The 17,499-nt window shown below is 40.7% G+C and overlaps 1 protein-coding gene across 4 annotated transcripts in view; it reads left to right on the forward strand.

The window, feature by feature from the left end:
- Positions 1-17,499, forward strand: part of tns1b (tensin 1b) — a 185,431-nt gene that overhangs the window by 71,113 nt on the left and 96,819 nt on the right. The window contains exon 1 of one of the 4 annotated variants that reach the window (XM_066685868.1): positions 10,422-10,778. The exons of the other annotated variants lie outside the window; for them this stretch is intronic. Coding sequence (XP_066541965.1) covers positions 10,758-10,778 — 21 coding nt within the window. The 5' untranslated portion in view covers positions 10,422-10,757. Of the gene's footprint in view, positions 1-10,421; positions 10,779-17,499 lie in introns of those variants that run through there. 4 annotated transcript variants of the gene reach the window in all.

Below are 17,499 nucleotides of genomic sequence, written 5' to 3' on the forward strand. Positions count from 1 at the left end.
GAATTCTGTCATCCAGAACATTGTCTGTTCACATACTTCAGAACAACACAACAGGCATGTGAGTCACAAGACAGGTCAGCTTGGCTCTCTGTACCTAAAGAACTGTTTTATTTTTAATAATTGATTTCTGGAAAAAAAAATAAATCCAATTGTGTTCTGGAAGCATATTTCCCTTTCATTTTGGAATTTTTTAATTCTAATTCAATATTTGTTATAAAATATTTGGTCCCATGATCCTTATTTCATGCTACTAATTGTTTATGAGCCCTCACATCATATTCAGGTCCTTCGAGTTCATGACCATTCAGTTCACCTCCTGTCCTGCTAGGATGGTTTTCAGAAGAAGATATATGACTCTGATATCTAACGTGAATGTTTGAGTGGAATGAAATACCTGAGCTTAGGTCCTCACTCAGGGATGCTTTATGTATTGGCCGCTTCTCAGCAGGACTGTATTAGGCACAGCTGCTTGCATGCTCCATCCCGCTGTAGGTGGATGTGATGTGAATATGAGGGAGTCCTGCTGTGAATGAGGCAGGGTGCAGACCCTGACCCCAGCACCCCCTCAGCTCAGAGTAGGATGGATGAGGCAGTTCAGAGGGTGAAAGTAAATCTTCCCTGATTACCTGGGTCACAGTGACTCTGTTATTTGTGTAACGTGAGCTTTGCTCTCCACGTGTTGGAAGGAAGGCCTGAGATTCCACAGTGGAAACAAACGAGACTCAGTCTTTTATAAATCAGCCCGGCGTAAATTTCCTCGTGGGACAAAGGATTATACAAAATACATGAAAATCAATTGGCATACATCCTTAGACACACATCTTGTTGCAAATCTTTGTACTATATCTCTAATTGTATGCAGTATATCTCTAATAAACCTTGTATAGAGACATGCTGGTTAGCTTCACTGCTTGTCAAATGTGAGGTGATAACTTGATTTACATTTACAACTTTTCAGTTAAATCCACAAACCATACAACGGCCTTTGTTGGATGCTCTGCCTTCCACTGAATTAAAATGTTTGTAATTCACTGAGGTTGAGATGCTTCATCCTGATCCGGGTTATGTTTAGTACAGAGTGTACCTAGAATAACTGGGCACCATTAAGAGCACTTCCTTATCAGGTACCTATCAGTTGTAGGGCATCACACACGCACTCAGTCATTCACACTTGTGGGAAATTTTACACCGCCACTTCGCCTACCAACATGTGTTTTTGGATTGTGGAAAGACACCTGGAGGAAACCAATGCAGACAGATAAATGCAAGACCTATTTCTTTTGGTTTTTTTTTGTGGGGGGGTGTTAATGAAATAAAAATATGTTTTATCAACTTGCATCACGAATTAAAAAATAGTTTTATTCTTCCTTCTGAAAAGCTTCCAATTTTGAGGTTTTTATCAGAGAGTAATGATTTACATCCTGTAGAGCCTTTCTTGGCATGTAGGACTTAATTTCTTCAGATATCGATTTGAGGGTTATTTTCTGAACTATTAACATTCCATTGAAAACTATTTGGCCCACATCTGAAAGGTTTAGGTGTTGATTGTGTTGGTTAGTGCTGACATCATCACAAATTAATAGTGTGTGTGCCTGTGGCACTATTCCCAAGGTAACACTGCCTTAAATATTTACAGGTGTGGTACTGATTTCCTAATCATAAACAGCTATAAGCCTTAATCTGTTAAGGTATTGTAATCTTAATAAAACCTAAGTGCTTATTTTTATTAAAATATATTAATAATCTAGACAGCGTTAAAAGGCACATTGACTTTTGTTCATGATCTCCAGAGCCTTCAGGACACTCCTAGGTCAGGCCTCTATCACAACAATGTATTCAACCCCGGCATTTAAAAGAGAAAATGATTCTCCTGCACTGCTAACCATGATAGCAACATGTTCAGACATTCTTTGAGCATGATTTGTATGTGTTAACCAATGTCTACCTAGAACCAACAAGAGAGGGAGTGAAAGTGAGGGAGTGAGATATTATGGGAGGAGGCCTTTCAAGCACGTGCACTGTTGATAAGGGGTGTTACTTGCTGATCAACACTTGCAGTGCAGTAGCCCATTTGTCCGTGTAAAGTGTTTGCAGATGGCTGCGTGTCCTTGATCTTGCCTCAGCCATGACGGGAAAGACCACAGCCCTATTCACACAGCTGACTCCAGCCTATTCTATCAGGTGCAGCAGGAGGTGTTAGTTTAATTTTTTTTTTTATGTGCAATATTTTTCCGTCTTTAGACTCTCAGTGCCACAGTCTTAGATACAGTGGGAAGGACAAACAGAAACGCCCAAACCTTTGGCAAGATGGAGTAATCAAGACATGCTGGAAAGAATGCACACAGCAGGCCAAGTGAGTAAGAGTAAGAGCCATTGCTCTCAGGAGCAAGCATGGAGGAGGAAAGGAAAGAGAGAGAAGTGCTGTGATTAAAATGAGAAAGGGTGAAAAAGAGGCAATCAGCACCAATTATACAGTGCCTTATTGGAAGCAGACGATAGGAAAAGCAGTGACACGGCCAACGATGTGATTATGTGTGTACTTGGAGCTTCTGCTTGCTTTTGCTTTTGCTTTTGCTTAGCGCATCCTCATTCATCTGAGAGGATTGTGTTTTGTTTTTTGTTTTTTTTTCTATTTGTTTGATGGGAATCTACTATGTGAGGTTAATGTCAAAGATGGGCATCATCTTAACACAGGATCATGTGGATAGCATGTGTGTTATTCAAGGCGTTGGTGGAAAAGGCATCAAGTTTAAGGCCATGAAAGAAAGATGTATTGGTTTTCACTTCAACTATCATTCCAAACCTAGGCAAATCACATTTGACCTGTACATTTCAACTCAAAAATGTATTTGTAAGGAGTTGGTTCCATTGTATATGCTTGAATAGTATATAAAGTCATCTGGAGCTTCTGGTTCACCTATGTTTTCTGTAACTCTTTCTTGAAATTAAGTTGTGCTATGTACTGGTTGCTAACCAGTGCCACACAGATTGTAATGTTGAGGAGCGTCTGGTGAATGTGTAGTAGCATTTAGATGCCTTCATTAGCATTTTCTATGCTTACTTATTTACACTAAACATATTAAGAAAAATGATTGCAAGCATTTATCATAATTGTTTGGCCTAAAATTAGCCTGAAATCATATATTTAAATGCAAAAACCACAAAAATGGTTTTGCATACTACATGTAGAAATCAAGTGATTTCATTAATTAGTGTGAACTTTTGGTTTGTTTACTTGCACAATAGCTGTGTTTGATCTTAACCTTGTGTATTTGCTCATAGACTCAGACTCTGCTCTTTATCAGCTGAGTTCTCTTTGTCCATTGGGGTGAAAGGGAAAGGGAGGAGGTCAAGATTTGACTGACTTTACTGGAGTGTGTTAACAGATCTCCACCCCTGCTCCTATCTAGAATTATTTTTTTGGATGTAGTAAGTGGACAGTGCAAGAAATGCACAAACAGTCCATCGCTCTGAAACCCTGGCCTGCTCCATCGACCAGAAATTAGATCAATTCCCGGGTTGCAGAATGACTGCATATTTCCCACCACTCCCAGCATGTGTCATCAATTCTCATGGCCTTACTTCAGTGCTGGCCTTCCATTTGAGAGTGAGAGAGAGAGAGAGAGACTCTGTGTCTGACGCAGCTTTTCCTTCCAATATTCCTCAGAGTCTAAGACAGCTGTGTCAGAGCCCCTGCCCAGAGAAGCCTCAGACCAGCCCAGCACACCAGCTTGATTAGCGGCTTGCTAATCAGCAAAATTCTTGCCGACTCACACAGCTAATCCCATATTCAGCAGCCCTTTCTGTTTCCTTCGATTGCAAGAGTGCACGGGCCTTGGGCAGCCAGCCTCTTCCTTGCATAAATCCAGAATGTTCTCCTTTACCATAATCATTCAACCTGAGGGGTACTGGATTTCAATTCCCGCCACTCTGAAGTTTCTGCAGGAAAGCGATATGTGGTTGTAGACTTCTATTTGCAGGTCCTGTGGAGGAAGAGTGTGTGGGTCACATGCATGTGCTCTGTTGTTTCAAGTGGTGACTGGGTTTCTGCGGTGAGCCCTGACTTTAGCTCTTTCCGACTATCAGTGTTATTGTCTGATCTGCTTGTTGGAGTAAACCATTTGGCCAAGTATATTACAATGTACTCCATTTACAATAATACAGAACAGCTGCTTTTACCATGAACTATAGCTGCACATTTACTTAAGACAGATATACAAGCATGTCTGTGCATAAAGGAAACATATCCTGACTATGTTATAGGACTCACAGTAGGGTTGCAGCATGTAACTTCTGCAGCTTCAGAAGACGTTGGCCTTCAATGCTGTAGAGAGTGTGCCAGAGTGAACGTGTGCTCGCCATATGAAGTGTTTTTGAGCCGTGTGTGGTTTAGAGCACTGTGGTGGGCTGTCTTCTTGTGCAGTCTGAGTTTTTGATAATGTCCTGATCAGCCTGTGCATGGCTCAGCAAGAAGAGTCTTCCTCAAGGGGTTACATTGTATTTTTGCAGTCAAATGGACAGCTTATGAAACATTTGCTGATGGATTGTTGTAATATACACCACTAACAAGATGCGCTCCATTTAAAACCTGTTCCTGAATTCCCGGTTTGCTGTCTGTTGCATAGTGCTCGTTATATAGGCTTTAAATTTATTTAGAAATTTCACACTCAGTTTGTTCTTTATGTAATATGTCTACTTTGCAGTCCACGTTTATGGCAAACTTTCTCAAGGGTGTCCTCAGATGTTCTTGCTATGAGATATCAAGCCCAATGAGACTTGGAATATCACTGCTTTGCAAGTTTGGACTCATCTTACAAAATGAATAAATGTAATCTACTATATACACCTAATAAACCCTTTGCTGATTAAAGTATAAGTGTGTAAAACTTTAGTGTGACACTACAACTGTGTCACTACAATTTCTAACAATGAGAAGGAATCTATTAAACAAATTAAACCCCTTTTCCACTAGTTAACATAGTTCCCTTAATGAAATGAAATGTCTGTGATGTACTTTGGTAAATATACCACAAGGATGAAGCCCCACAGCACCAATCTCCCTCTGTACACAGTCCTGTTCAGAATGTGCAGTTTCACCGCCTGTTCCTGTAAAAGACAACGAACCACACACAGCTTGCCACAGTCCCAGTATATCCCCTCTAATTTTATTTCTTTATTTATTCAGAAGTAGTGCTGTATGTAGATATTTATAAAAATAAGAGAAAACTGTTGAAGGATGTCAAAGTGGCACAATAGGTAGTGTCGCCAACACTTGTTCGATCCCCGCTCTGGGTGACTGCCTGTGAGGAGTTTGGCTTGTTCTCCCTGTGTCATCGTGGGTTTCCTCCTAGTGCTCAGATTTTCTCCCATGGTCCAAAAGCAGAAGCTGGTAGTTGGACTGGGTACTGAAGTGTCCATAGGTGTGTGTGAGTGTGTGGTTGCCTTGCCGATGGACTGGGGTCCCCTCCAGGATGTGCCTCCAGCACCCAGTGATTCCGGGTAGGCTTCGAGCACACCTCGACCATGAACTGGATTAGCAGTTGCAGACAATAAATTAATGAATGATTGAATAAATAAATGAGAAAACAGTTTATAAATTCAATAAAATGAATTCCAAGAATGCTTCATGTTTAAGTGATTTGTTTGTTTGTTTGTTTGTTTGTTTGTTTGTTTGGGAGAAATGAGTGATCAAAAAATTAACAACCTTACCCCAAATAAATCAGTAAATAAATCAACCAATCAATCAATTAATAAAAATTTAATACACCCAACCATTGCAACGTGAGGTTTCAAGTATCTAGGTTGGCCCATCAAATTGTGCACCTGCATCTCTGTATCTAGTTTTTTTTTTTAATCTATATTTTATAATATATTATTGTAAATATTTTATCAGTACAATTTCCTAGGTGTTTCTAGGTGTAAATTTAACCCAAGTGTTAAAAGATGCGAGGGATGACTATTGTTTGGCCTGGCATTGGTTCACCACTCTCTGTGCCATGCTAAGCCTGGTATTTGTTTTTCCTTGCACACTTTAACCACTATCTTGAGGCTTAGTTAAGGCTATAGCAGCGTTTATTACAAGCAGCACCTCAGGGATCATAAAAGATAATAAAAGCCAGGACACAGGAAATATGTCAGACCCATAACATGCCAACACCTTGCAGGAGAACACTTCCTCATATAGAAGCAAATGCACTGCTTTCACCACTAAACTGAGATGAAATAAGTTTTCAGAACCAAAGGTTCAAACTGGTCTAAGTTTGACCTCTTGTTCGTTAATGCACAGGTGTCTTTTTCCATTCATGGAGAGAGGTAGTGGATAGTTTTTATGCTTCCTTCTTATCCACTCATTCTATTGCCTATCCTTTCATCAAGTTTGTCATTAATACTGGATATAAGACCTCATACCATCCAAACATCTGGTGAGCACAACTGCAGGGACACTCACGGCAGACGTCTCGCTTTGAAGACTACGTCCTCCGTATAATTATTTTGATATCACCAAACAAAGCGGCTCATGTTTTTCCATTTGCAAAGGTGTTTTCCTTGAGTGCAGCTTTAAGTAGTGCTTTCACATACCTACTATTACAATTGATGATTAGATGATGCATGTAGAGCGACAGAAGTTGGTAAATGAATAGCAAACCAGCTGCGTGTTTAGGGGGAACGTAAGCTGTGCTTGATAGGACAGAATGTACTTTTCATGTTACCACACCATTGTTATTGTCCTTTGGGATCCTCAGCCAAATGTCTGATGCAGTTCTTGGTTGTCTTGTTGCCAGTCATTGTTCCTGCAACCTCAAAATGAATCCCACGACTAGAGGGTCTTGTTGCACAGCTGTCAGAAGCTTGGGTTTAATCTTTTGAAATTCAGTCCTGGAATTCATCTACCTGAATTATGAGAGGGAAGCCTTCCCTTTAAACAATTTCACATTGATGGCTGATTTATCAGCGTGTGCAGTGTTTTGCACATGCACAAAAAATAATCACTGAGCTAGAGCGTTTAGCATGTCTAACTTTATTTGTATGCAATGTAGCGTGTGAAGAATGGTGGAGGAAAATGCGTTTATCAACTTATCAACAATTTACCAACATGAACTGACCCTGTGTACACTGCAATTTTACAGGTACTTTAAAAAAAATCTTTTTCTTATTTTAGGGCTGCAATTAATTAACTAAATTGGAAAAAAATGAAAAGAACTCTTACAATATTTTGCAATGCATTTCATTATTGATTATTGGGTTTATTTTGGCGCAGCAGGTAAGTGTCGCAGTCACATAGCTCCAGGGTCCTGGAGGTTGTGGGGTCAAGTCCCGCTCTGGGTGACTGTCTGTGAGGAGTGTGGTGTGTTCTCTCTGTGTCTGTGTGGGTTTCCTCCGGGTGACTGTCTGTGAGGAGTGTGGTGTGTTCTCTCTGTGTCTGCGTGGGTTTCCTCCGGGTGACTGTCTGTGAGGAGTGTGGTGTGTTCTCTCTGTGTTTGCGTGGGTTTCCTTCGGGTGACTGTTTGTGAGGAGTGTGGTGTGTTCTCCCTGTGTCTGTGTGGGTTTCCTCCGGGTGACTGTCTGTGAGGAGTGTGGTGTGTTCTCCCTGAGTCTGCGTGGGTTTCCTCCGGGTGACTGTCTGTGAGGAGTGTGGTGTGTTCTCTCTGTGTCTGCGTGGGTTTCCTCCGGGTGACTGTCTGTGAGGAGTGTGGTGTGTTCTCTCTGTGTTTGCGTGGGTTTCCTTCGGGTGACTGTCTGTGAGGAGTGTGGTGTGTTCTCCCTGTGTCTGTGTGGGTTTCCTCCAGGTGACTGTCTGTGAGGAGTGTGGTGTTTTCTCTGTGTTTATAATATCTGTTAAAGTTTGCCATAATATATAGTTGTGCAGTATTATATTTAATTAAAGGGAAATTATTTATGCTCATTCTGAGTCACAGCGTTATTGTAGTTAGAACTTGCAATTGCTATCAATCATCAATGAAGCCATACTACTCCTTAGGTTAGTGCCTAGCCTGGTGACCCTTTGTAATGTCATCTTAGGCAGTTGTTTAGTGTTTTTTTCCATATATTTGATGAACCAAATCTTGTTATAATGTAATTTGTTGCACTGTTAATTTTGTCATATTTCCCACAGTATCATTTAGGGTGGATTATTAATTTAGTATTGACCCAAAATCAGATGTGCAGACAGAAGTAGCCAGTGCTGCAGGTGTTTTTTTTTTTTTTTTTTTTTTACAAAATAGCCCTCTTTTGGAGGAGGGAGGTAGTGAATCTTAGAAAACTGAGGAGGTACATGGGAGGAGATGTGGGTGTAATCTGAACAGACCCCTCTGAAAGAACTCAACAGAACGTCCATTGTGTTGTGCTGCAAGTTCAGGCTCTTCAAAGGCTCCTCACAACTCAATGAGAAATCTTAACTACACTGAGACCTGCAGAAGTGCTACTGTTACACTATTCAATAAATATGGTGTATTATCTGCCACTGTGCTATCAGCTTATACAAGATTTATTGTGCATTTTTTTGTGGGCTATAACTCCTTTTTTATGTGTAAATACTGCAACATATTTTAGTGAATGAAAGCAGCCTTTAGTTGTGGTTGTTCTGAATGTGTCTTCACTGGTGGTCTAATAGTAAATTCAGACAAATATGGTAAGTTTTGTGTTTAATGACTTGTGGGTGAAATATGAAACTAAGATGTTATGGTTTTGCAGTGCCCAATTAAAACTGACAATTGTTTTTGATATTTCTTTGTCTAAACTGGCCATAAAAGAAATCAACATCTAAGTGGACTGCAACCAATTTATGGGGTGGGTAATGAAACTCTTACATTTGCCTATCTATAGACCAGTGGTTCTCAGTACCTGGTCCTGGTGGGCCTCTGCCCTGCATGTTTGTAGATTCCTCCTTGATGTATCACACACACTTCAGAAGAGGTTGTTAATTACTCATTAGTTGCACCAGTTGTGTTGGATGCAGTGGAGTCTTTAAAACATGCACTGTCCCATCAGGACCAAGATTGAGAAACACTGCCATAGACTTTTCCATGTTGACAATGACAGAAGATACTGGGTTCGGGGTGGGGTGACACCCGTTTATTCTCTGGGCTGATACAGGGATGAGATCCGACCAGTAGTGTGTGGTAATTGCTTGTTTAAATGTACTAAATATAGCTCAAATGTTTTCTATTGAATGTAGTAGGTCAACCAAGATTTTTGGTCACTGCTTTAGTTTGAACAAAAGCTTTTATATTCACCAGGTTATTTTCACTGTTATTCTCACAAATCAGATGAATTCTTCAAGTAGTCTGGTGCATTTTGTTTATGAAATGTGAATCATAATCACATCATCTTGTCAACTGACACAGAGCACTGTTCCATCATGGGCTTGTGGTCACAAATCTGCAGTAATATTAAAAAATATTACTAAATAATCTTGAATAACTTATAAAAATGTAATGCTAAATTGTATCCCTGATTATTTCTCCTCAAGGGCTGGATTCAATCTGTTCAATCACCAAAAGACTGGCAGGTTCCAGCTTGTCATTCTCATTACTTTGATGCAGATTTTTTATTTTTATTATGCATAACTGAAGCATATGCATATTATAATATAAACATAGTTTTTAATTACATACACATACACAAAGTAATGTTTAAATATATTATTAATATAATATTATTCTATTATATTATTCTATTATATTATCATTATAATAATAATATTTCTGATTTGAGGCTATTTTTATGGGTGTATTCATGCATGCTACTTTGCTATAAACATCTATTACCGATTAGCTGCATTAGCTTTGTAGTTACTGTGCCAAACTTTAGAAACATGCCAAACATTCCCTGAAATCAACGGCATGAACACTGTGTTATAATAAGAGTCTGTGGGTGAAACTCCTAATGCTACATTCACCTACCACTGTAACAAGAATAACATTGTAAATAGCCCTGCCAAATGATTAAAGTGTAAACGTACATTTTGAATTGCCTTCCCATCACATCTAAAGACATCTCTGTGGGTCTCCTTGAAATCTTCATGACTCTGGATGAGTGACAGTGTTGTAGAAATGAGCTCGGATGTGATGGGATCCACACGCTGCTGTTACACGATTGAACTGAGAGCTTGTCAACTCATGTTTAACCTGTAAACTGAGAACTTGATAACTCTAAGAGCAGTGGAGGGCCAGGAGAAGAGGAAGGAGAGGTGGGTGGGTGGTGTTGGGGGGGGGGGGGCACTAAATGGGGGCGTTGTTAATGTGGGTGCGTGTTGGTGGGGGGCTTTTGTCTGTCAAACTCAAGTCCAGCCCACACTTTTGCTTGGGAATTTTAGCTGTCTGCTTTTGGTCCCCTTATTTTTTTTCCATTCACATACATGAAAAAGTGAGAGAGAGAGAGAGAGAGAGAGAGCAAAAGGGGGAGTGTGTGGAGCAGAGAGACAGAGTGAAGAACTGTGCGAGGGTGAAAGTGTGTGAGGCAGAGGAAGCGAGGAAAGAGAGTGGAATAGAGTGAGAGACAGCATTTTGAGCTGAATCTTTTTCTTTGAGTGCGTACACTGGTTGATATAAGGTAAACATTTGGACAGTTCTTTGACAGAGACACACGCACACAGACAGGCTTCCCTCCTCCAGCTGGATTACCTTCCTCTGTCTCTGTGAAGGCTGTGGCTTGTGACAGATTCTGAGTGGAGCCACTCTCTTTGCTCTGAGGAGAATGTGGTAGTACAGCGGGACCCACCGACACATACTCTTAAATGCGTGTATGTGAGAAAAAGTATGGCTACGGCTGTATTTCAGGTAAGTGGAGAGCTGTTGATCACTTTGCTTTTGCCTGTGGTTAAGTCCCTCTCTCCTCAGAAATGAGCGGAATCCTTAACCCTTTTCGATGCAGAGAACAGCAGCAGCTCACACTTTGCTTGTTCTTTGTAAGGCAACGGAGGGCTGGTGTGTAAGTGTTCTCATATGGCGTGTGTAATGGAGTGTAGAGGAGGCTGTGTGTTTGTGTGTGAGAGAGAAAGAGAGAGAGACGCCGGGGCTCAGCAATTGTGTTAATTTATTCGAAAGCGCAGTACTGGAGCTGCTTACTGAAGGACAGAAAGGTACAGTGAATGAAGCTCTTTCTCCTTCAGTAACAGTAAAACATCTGCAGTGCATTTGTAAATATTGTGAATAAGCACATTTCATGAGACCTGAATGTGTGTATCTCATCATGCTTTGGGGCTCACTAGTGCTGTTAGTACTTGTCATTTTAACACACAGTATGGATCTATCCCACTTTATGAAGTTTGGTTCAGTTTGGTTCAGTTTTATTTACATAGGCTTTGCCATGGATTCAGACTGTGAATTCACACTGGTAGTGATTGTGCAGAGGGCAAACTCCCTAAACCACTGAAAGGAAACAGTGAGAGGAACCAAGAGTCAGATGAAGCACCCATCTTTCTTTGATACAGACAGGATTCTGAAAACTACAGTTTTGAGTAAACAGAAGATGTGGATCAGAGGAAGGATCTGAAATAAACCAATGACTAGCAGATTGTCAGGAAATTGCTGCCTGAAATAGATATTAAGGGCTAAAAAAAAATATACAAGTCAGTGTGTTCCATAATTAAGCGTCCTTCTTCTGTAGGCTTTAAAAATTAACCAAGAGCTTTTTTTTTTATTGCAACTTAATCTTATGTTATCTTAGTGCTGATGGTTGGCATGATTAAAATAAACACTCAGGTTTGTATTGTTTTTTTGCATTACAAGCTTTCAAATAAAACTCCTGAAAATGTAATGATATTCTGGCTGTAGTTTTGTGCACCACACCTGTATTTCTGCGTGTGTGTTGTCTCAGCCCCTGGGGCCGACACTCAGTTCCCCGGTGTGTAGCAAAAGCACTCAGTGTAAAAGTGCCTTCCTGTAGTGAGGTCACTCAGGGATGATTTGTGACAGTAGCATCTGACTGCTGCCTCACACGCTTCCCTTTCTACTGTAACAACTGTGGCTGACAGCATGACAAAGCTGTTGTAAAGAGCTGAACAATAGGTGTCCCCCTGCGGCATGCTGTCTGCCACTGGCTCACTGTGCTGTCTGTGTGTGTGTGTGTGTTTGTGTGTCTTTCTGTCATGCAGTCGACTCAGACAGAGCACTGTCTGCAATTCATTTACACTCTTAACGCCTCCAGTCAGTGATATCAGTGACCTGTACGTCAAGCCACACAGCCTCAGCCCTGCAGGTCAAAGTTCCAAATGGCAGATTCCTTTGGTTATTTATGTCTATTTAAGAGCTGGGTTGCCTAACAGTACATATCAAAGCATAATCAGCGAAAACAAGCTGTGTTCCTATTGCACACGTAATGCTAATTCTAACTCATGTTTGAGTATGTAGTGTAATTAAAGTTGTTAAAGTTGAATATATCCAAGAGGAAAGGGAATGTCTTCTGACATCTCTGCCCCAAATTACACCCTACTCCCTACATAGTGCACTTAATAGTTTATAAAATGATTACTACTGCACACTGACAGTGCACTTAATGTTAGGCAGAGGGACACTTATGAAACTTATATCAAAATATACATACAATGCACTATATTACTGCAGATAAAGTTATTTTGTGACCTACACTGTGCACTACGTAGTGTGGTGGTAGATGTGAGTTTCAGCTTTTGAACCTAAAATGGCAGACACCATAGCAGCTGCAGCTTGGTATCACATGCATATGACATAGCAACAGTTCATCACATCCTGTTAGTAATAAACAGTGTAGTATGTTAATATATTGTGTACAAGCCTGTCAAACACACTTTTGAGATCAGTACATAATATATACTGTATAGTATTAATGTGTAGTACACAACTGGGATGCAGCCAGTTTCTTCATTAGTTTTGCATGGTATTCTACCTACTAGTCTATTTAATGAAAGTTTATGACATCCATTTAACAAGCTACATACCTAAATGATTACCCACTTTTCCTAAACTGGGTTAATTCACAGCCCCAGATGCTTTATACTGATAAAATGCATTTACCATCTATAGTTAGCTAAGCTGGGCACAGCTGGTGGGATTTGGTTATGGCTATGCTATGATAAGGATATGTTTGTGGCAACCCATTGCATATAGTACGTGTTCTTTGACAACATGAACATTTAAGAGAGAAACAGATACCATTTGCTGGATAAAAGAAAAATCATATTTTTGCAATTAAAATTCATCTTTAAAAGATGTCCTTGCAAATCTTAGCTGTCATTTTTTGGGTATGTTTTTTTTTGTAGCATGACTTTGAAAATTGCCTGCCTGACGTCATACAAAAACAGCAGTCTTTTGTAGTTATTGTGAATGTCAGTCAAAATAACCTTTCCTGTCAAACTAGGTGGTTCATGTCAGCATGCCTTTGCATATTGTTTGTGTCTGAGTGGTAAAGCTATAAAATATGATGTATCTGTAATGGTGTAAATGCACTATTCACCAAGCTATGTTGTTGACATACCTCGTCTCTAAGTATAGTGAGTAAGAGGTGTTAACACCACCAGATCACTGCCTGATCCTGGCATTGCGCTAATGCTACTGTAACCTGTACCCCCACTTGCCCTCTTGACCCTAGATACAGCATCTGTATCAAACTCCCCTGCATACAAACACACCCTACACCCCCTCATCCCCCACCCCCCCTGCTTTCGTTCAACCGTGGGAAAACGCTGCATGGTTTGTGTTTCTGGCACATTTCTCTGATGCAATTTTGACTAATTTGGCTCAAATTGAGGGGAAAGAGGGTTAATGCTGTGCTGAACAAGGCAAGCGCATTTATCAAGAATCTCCAGCCGGAGTTGGGGTGGGGTTGGGGGAGTGCTCCGCATCACTTTCTCATGGGACCGTCCCCCGTAACGAACAGGCTTTGGGTCCAGTTCCCCCAACTCTCTTTGTTTGATTGCATTGCAACTTATGCTTGCACTGGCCATTTTTCTCCATTATCAGCTGCCACTTAATTCTTTGTCATTTGGCTCACTGTATCCAGAGCTCTTAAGGACAGCCAAGAGAAATGTAAACCAATACATACTGCCTTACTGAAATGTTAGTGTGCTGTTTGTGTGGGAACAGCAGGCATCCACTGGCTGGTGTCCAAAGATGGACTTCATTTCAGAGTTTCGGTGACAGAGAGCAGTTCTCTTTACCAGCTGTAGCCTTATTTCTGATCTGGACACATAACGACACAAGATTTCATGGTCTGAAATACCACCACACTAATTACTGGGGTTAGAGTCTATGAAGGAGAAGTATTGGCATCCTGATAGAGATGGCTAACTGCTGTTATGTAACACATTTTTGATTCCTGTGCTGATGTAAACTATGTAACGAGTATAAAGTGCCTGATCAAGGTTTATGTTTTCTTTGAATAGCTACTCTACTCTGAAACCCAAAAGGGTCCACATTCTCTTTCTTGTATGACTGTATATGAAGACCATTTTAATATATCGGATGTTTATTAAACCAGAAATCTCACTCTATCATTTAGAATTAAGTAAACAGACCTTAAGACTGATAAGTATGTGATGCATGTTCTTATCTGGATTCTATGTGCAGTACAGACTGCAGGGTACAAGCTGTTAAGGACTGATTTAAATAAAATGGACTGAAATCTTCATGGACACAACGAAATTATCCTCTGTCATTTTTTTTTATCATTTGAAAGATGTTATAGTTTGCTCTTTGACAACCAGGAGCTATACTTATGATTGGTTTGCTCCACATCTTCTGGTCCAGTAATTTGGCAACAACCATAACAATGCTCACGCTAGAGTGAATTGATAAGCCTAATTTGTGAAAATGCAATGATGTATAAAATTCAAGTATGATGCTACAACCATGATGAATCCAGAACAGGTTTAGTGTCCATATAAGGCCACTGGGGAGTCAAGGCTATGTTTTGCTACTTGCTGGTGGTAGATTGCATGCAGAAGGCATTGGTAGATGTGGCTGAGACGATGAAATCCGGATTGTTGCTTAAGCGTCCACTACACCCTCAGATCTGGCTCTGATAGTGATTTAGGAGTGTTTGGTTCCTCCTGGAAAGGTGTTTGTATCATATGTTGGAGAGAAGAGACAGAAGCTCAGGGCTTTGTACTGCACAATGTGGAATTCCGTTTTGATGAATGAGTGTTTAAAAATGGGCCATTATGAAAGTTCAGGGATCATTTCATCCCATGGCTGCGAGATGTATTCATCGCTGCGGTGGAAGCTGCCAGATGAATAAATCTGCATCTCTTTGCCTTTACTGATCTTGGCTAGCTGCTTTGCTTCTGCTTCTTCTGCTTTTCTTTCTCTCACATACTCTTGAACCCCCCCCCCCCCCCCCCCCCCCATTTTCTATCTTTGTCTCTCTCTTTCTCTGTCTGTCTGTCTGTCTGTCTCTCTCTCTCTCTCTCTCTCTCTCTCTCTCTCTCTCTCTCTCTCTCTCTCTCTCTTCTCTCTCTCTCTCTGTCTATACTGTATGAACTTTACCAGTAAAGTGGAGAATGTGCAATAGTGTTTGTTTTTGAGCATGTTGTGGATATTGTTTCTTTGAAAATCAGTGTAAGAAACTGCCTATCCCTAGTCATTTACAAATATTCCTATTGGTATATTCATTGTAATATTTTCACACATTTTAAATATCACTACACTGATATTAGAGTAATAATTACAGAAGGAATGTGAAATTAAATATTCAATAAAAATGTGATATTATTCATTAATTCATTCTTGAATTAATCCCTCATCCAGTTCAGGGTCGCGGTGGGTCTGAATCCTACCCCGTATCATTGGATACAAGTCAGGAACACACCCTGGAGGGGGCGCAAGTCCTTCGCAGGGCAACACACACACACTTATGGACACGTTTGCGCCGCCAATCCACCTACCAACGTGGGTTTTTGGAGCGTGGGAGGAAACCGGAGTACCCGGAGGAAACCCACACAGACACAGGGAGAACAATCCACACTCCTCACAGACAGTCACCCGGAGGAAACCCATGCAGACACAGAGAGAACACACCACACTCCTCACAGACAGTCACCCGGAGGAAACCCACACAGACACAGAGAGAACACACCACACTCCTCACAGACAGTCACTTGGAGGAAACCCACGCAGACACAGGGAGAACACACCACACTCTTCACAGACTGTCACCTGGAGGAAACCCACACCGACACAGAGAGAACACACCACACTCCTCACAGACAGTCACCCGGAGGAAACCCACGCAGACACAGAGAGAACACACCACACTCCTAACAGACAGTCATCCGGAGCGGGACTCAAACCCTCAACCTACAGGTCCCTGGAGCTGTGTGCTGCAGCCACCATTTTAATTATTTAGATTTCCCTGAAATTAAATTGTGCAGGGCATCTTATTAAGTTGCTTCATATTGTGCCCTGGAACAGCTTTTGCCGCACTGTGGCGTCTTTTTACTCTGAAGGTGTCAAGTTTTCTCTCTTTGTTACATATTAAACATAAGAGAGAGTTGGCGCATGAGATGATGAAGAGTTTTGAACTTTGATCAAAGCAGACAGTGATTTTTTGACCATGCCGGTCAACTTGTGATTTATGTGGCTGTGTAAATACTTGAGCTTTATGGTGCTTTGTGTGAGGTTTTGTAGAGTGCAAGTGTGATATTTAATGTTATTCTCCATCCATTTTTGACACCTTTGCATGCTTCTGTCCCAATGACCATATCTGATCCTTCAACAGATACGTCTGTTCTGTCACCCCATTCAAACAGACAATGGCTTTTATCAAGCCACACTGAGAAAATAACTTCAAGATGTTCGCATTCCCCAGTGATAAGTGGTGCAAAGAGAGAAAGCTTTTTCCAGCTGACAGTATCCAGATAAACCAGCTGAAATATCTCAGCATCTACCAGAGAGGGTGAGGCATTTTTTTAAACATTTTCATTGGGAGATCTTCAGAGGTGAGGGGGCATTCAGGGTTTTCACACACAAATTTTGTTGTGATACTGGAGCACCTCTACTCCTATTTTTAGAGTTCTCACTGCTCTAAGAGCATATATACATTTGTTATCTTGTGTGTCTAAAATCTAGAAGATGACTCGTGTGTGGCCACATAAATGCAGCATTGTAACAAAATCCATTTTTGCATCTGTGTTGTGTCAGTTAAATAATATTCAGACTGCTGCATTTTTGCACTGCTTCAGTCAGTAATGCTTGAGTTTGCATACTTCACACCTGCAGTCCCTAAACCAAGTTTTAAAGAGATGGACACATTCCTCGAAGGGTCTGTTAAAAAGAACTTTGTCCTGCACCTTATACATTTCAGAATGTTTTATTGTTCTACTCAAAAATGTGCAAGAAATAAAATAAAATAAAACAGATAAGCAACAAAAAAAAAGGCAACTCACCTGTAAAGAAACATGCAGAAATGTTCTGCTTTGTCAGTGATGGCTCATGTTTTTGCACATTAGCAGAAAATCTGAACAAAAAGGGATTTTTTGTGCAGTTTTGCTCAATGTACTGCCGGTAATATACTGCCTTCTGTTTA

The sequence above is a fragment of the Hoplias malabaricus genome, chromosome 12, assembly GCF_029633855.1.
Source record: "Hoplias malabaricus isolate fHopMal1 chromosome 12, fHopMal1.hap1, whole genome shotgun sequence".
Lineage (NCBI taxonomy): Eukaryota > Metazoa > Chordata > Actinopteri > Characiformes > Erythrinidae > Hoplias > Hoplias malabaricus.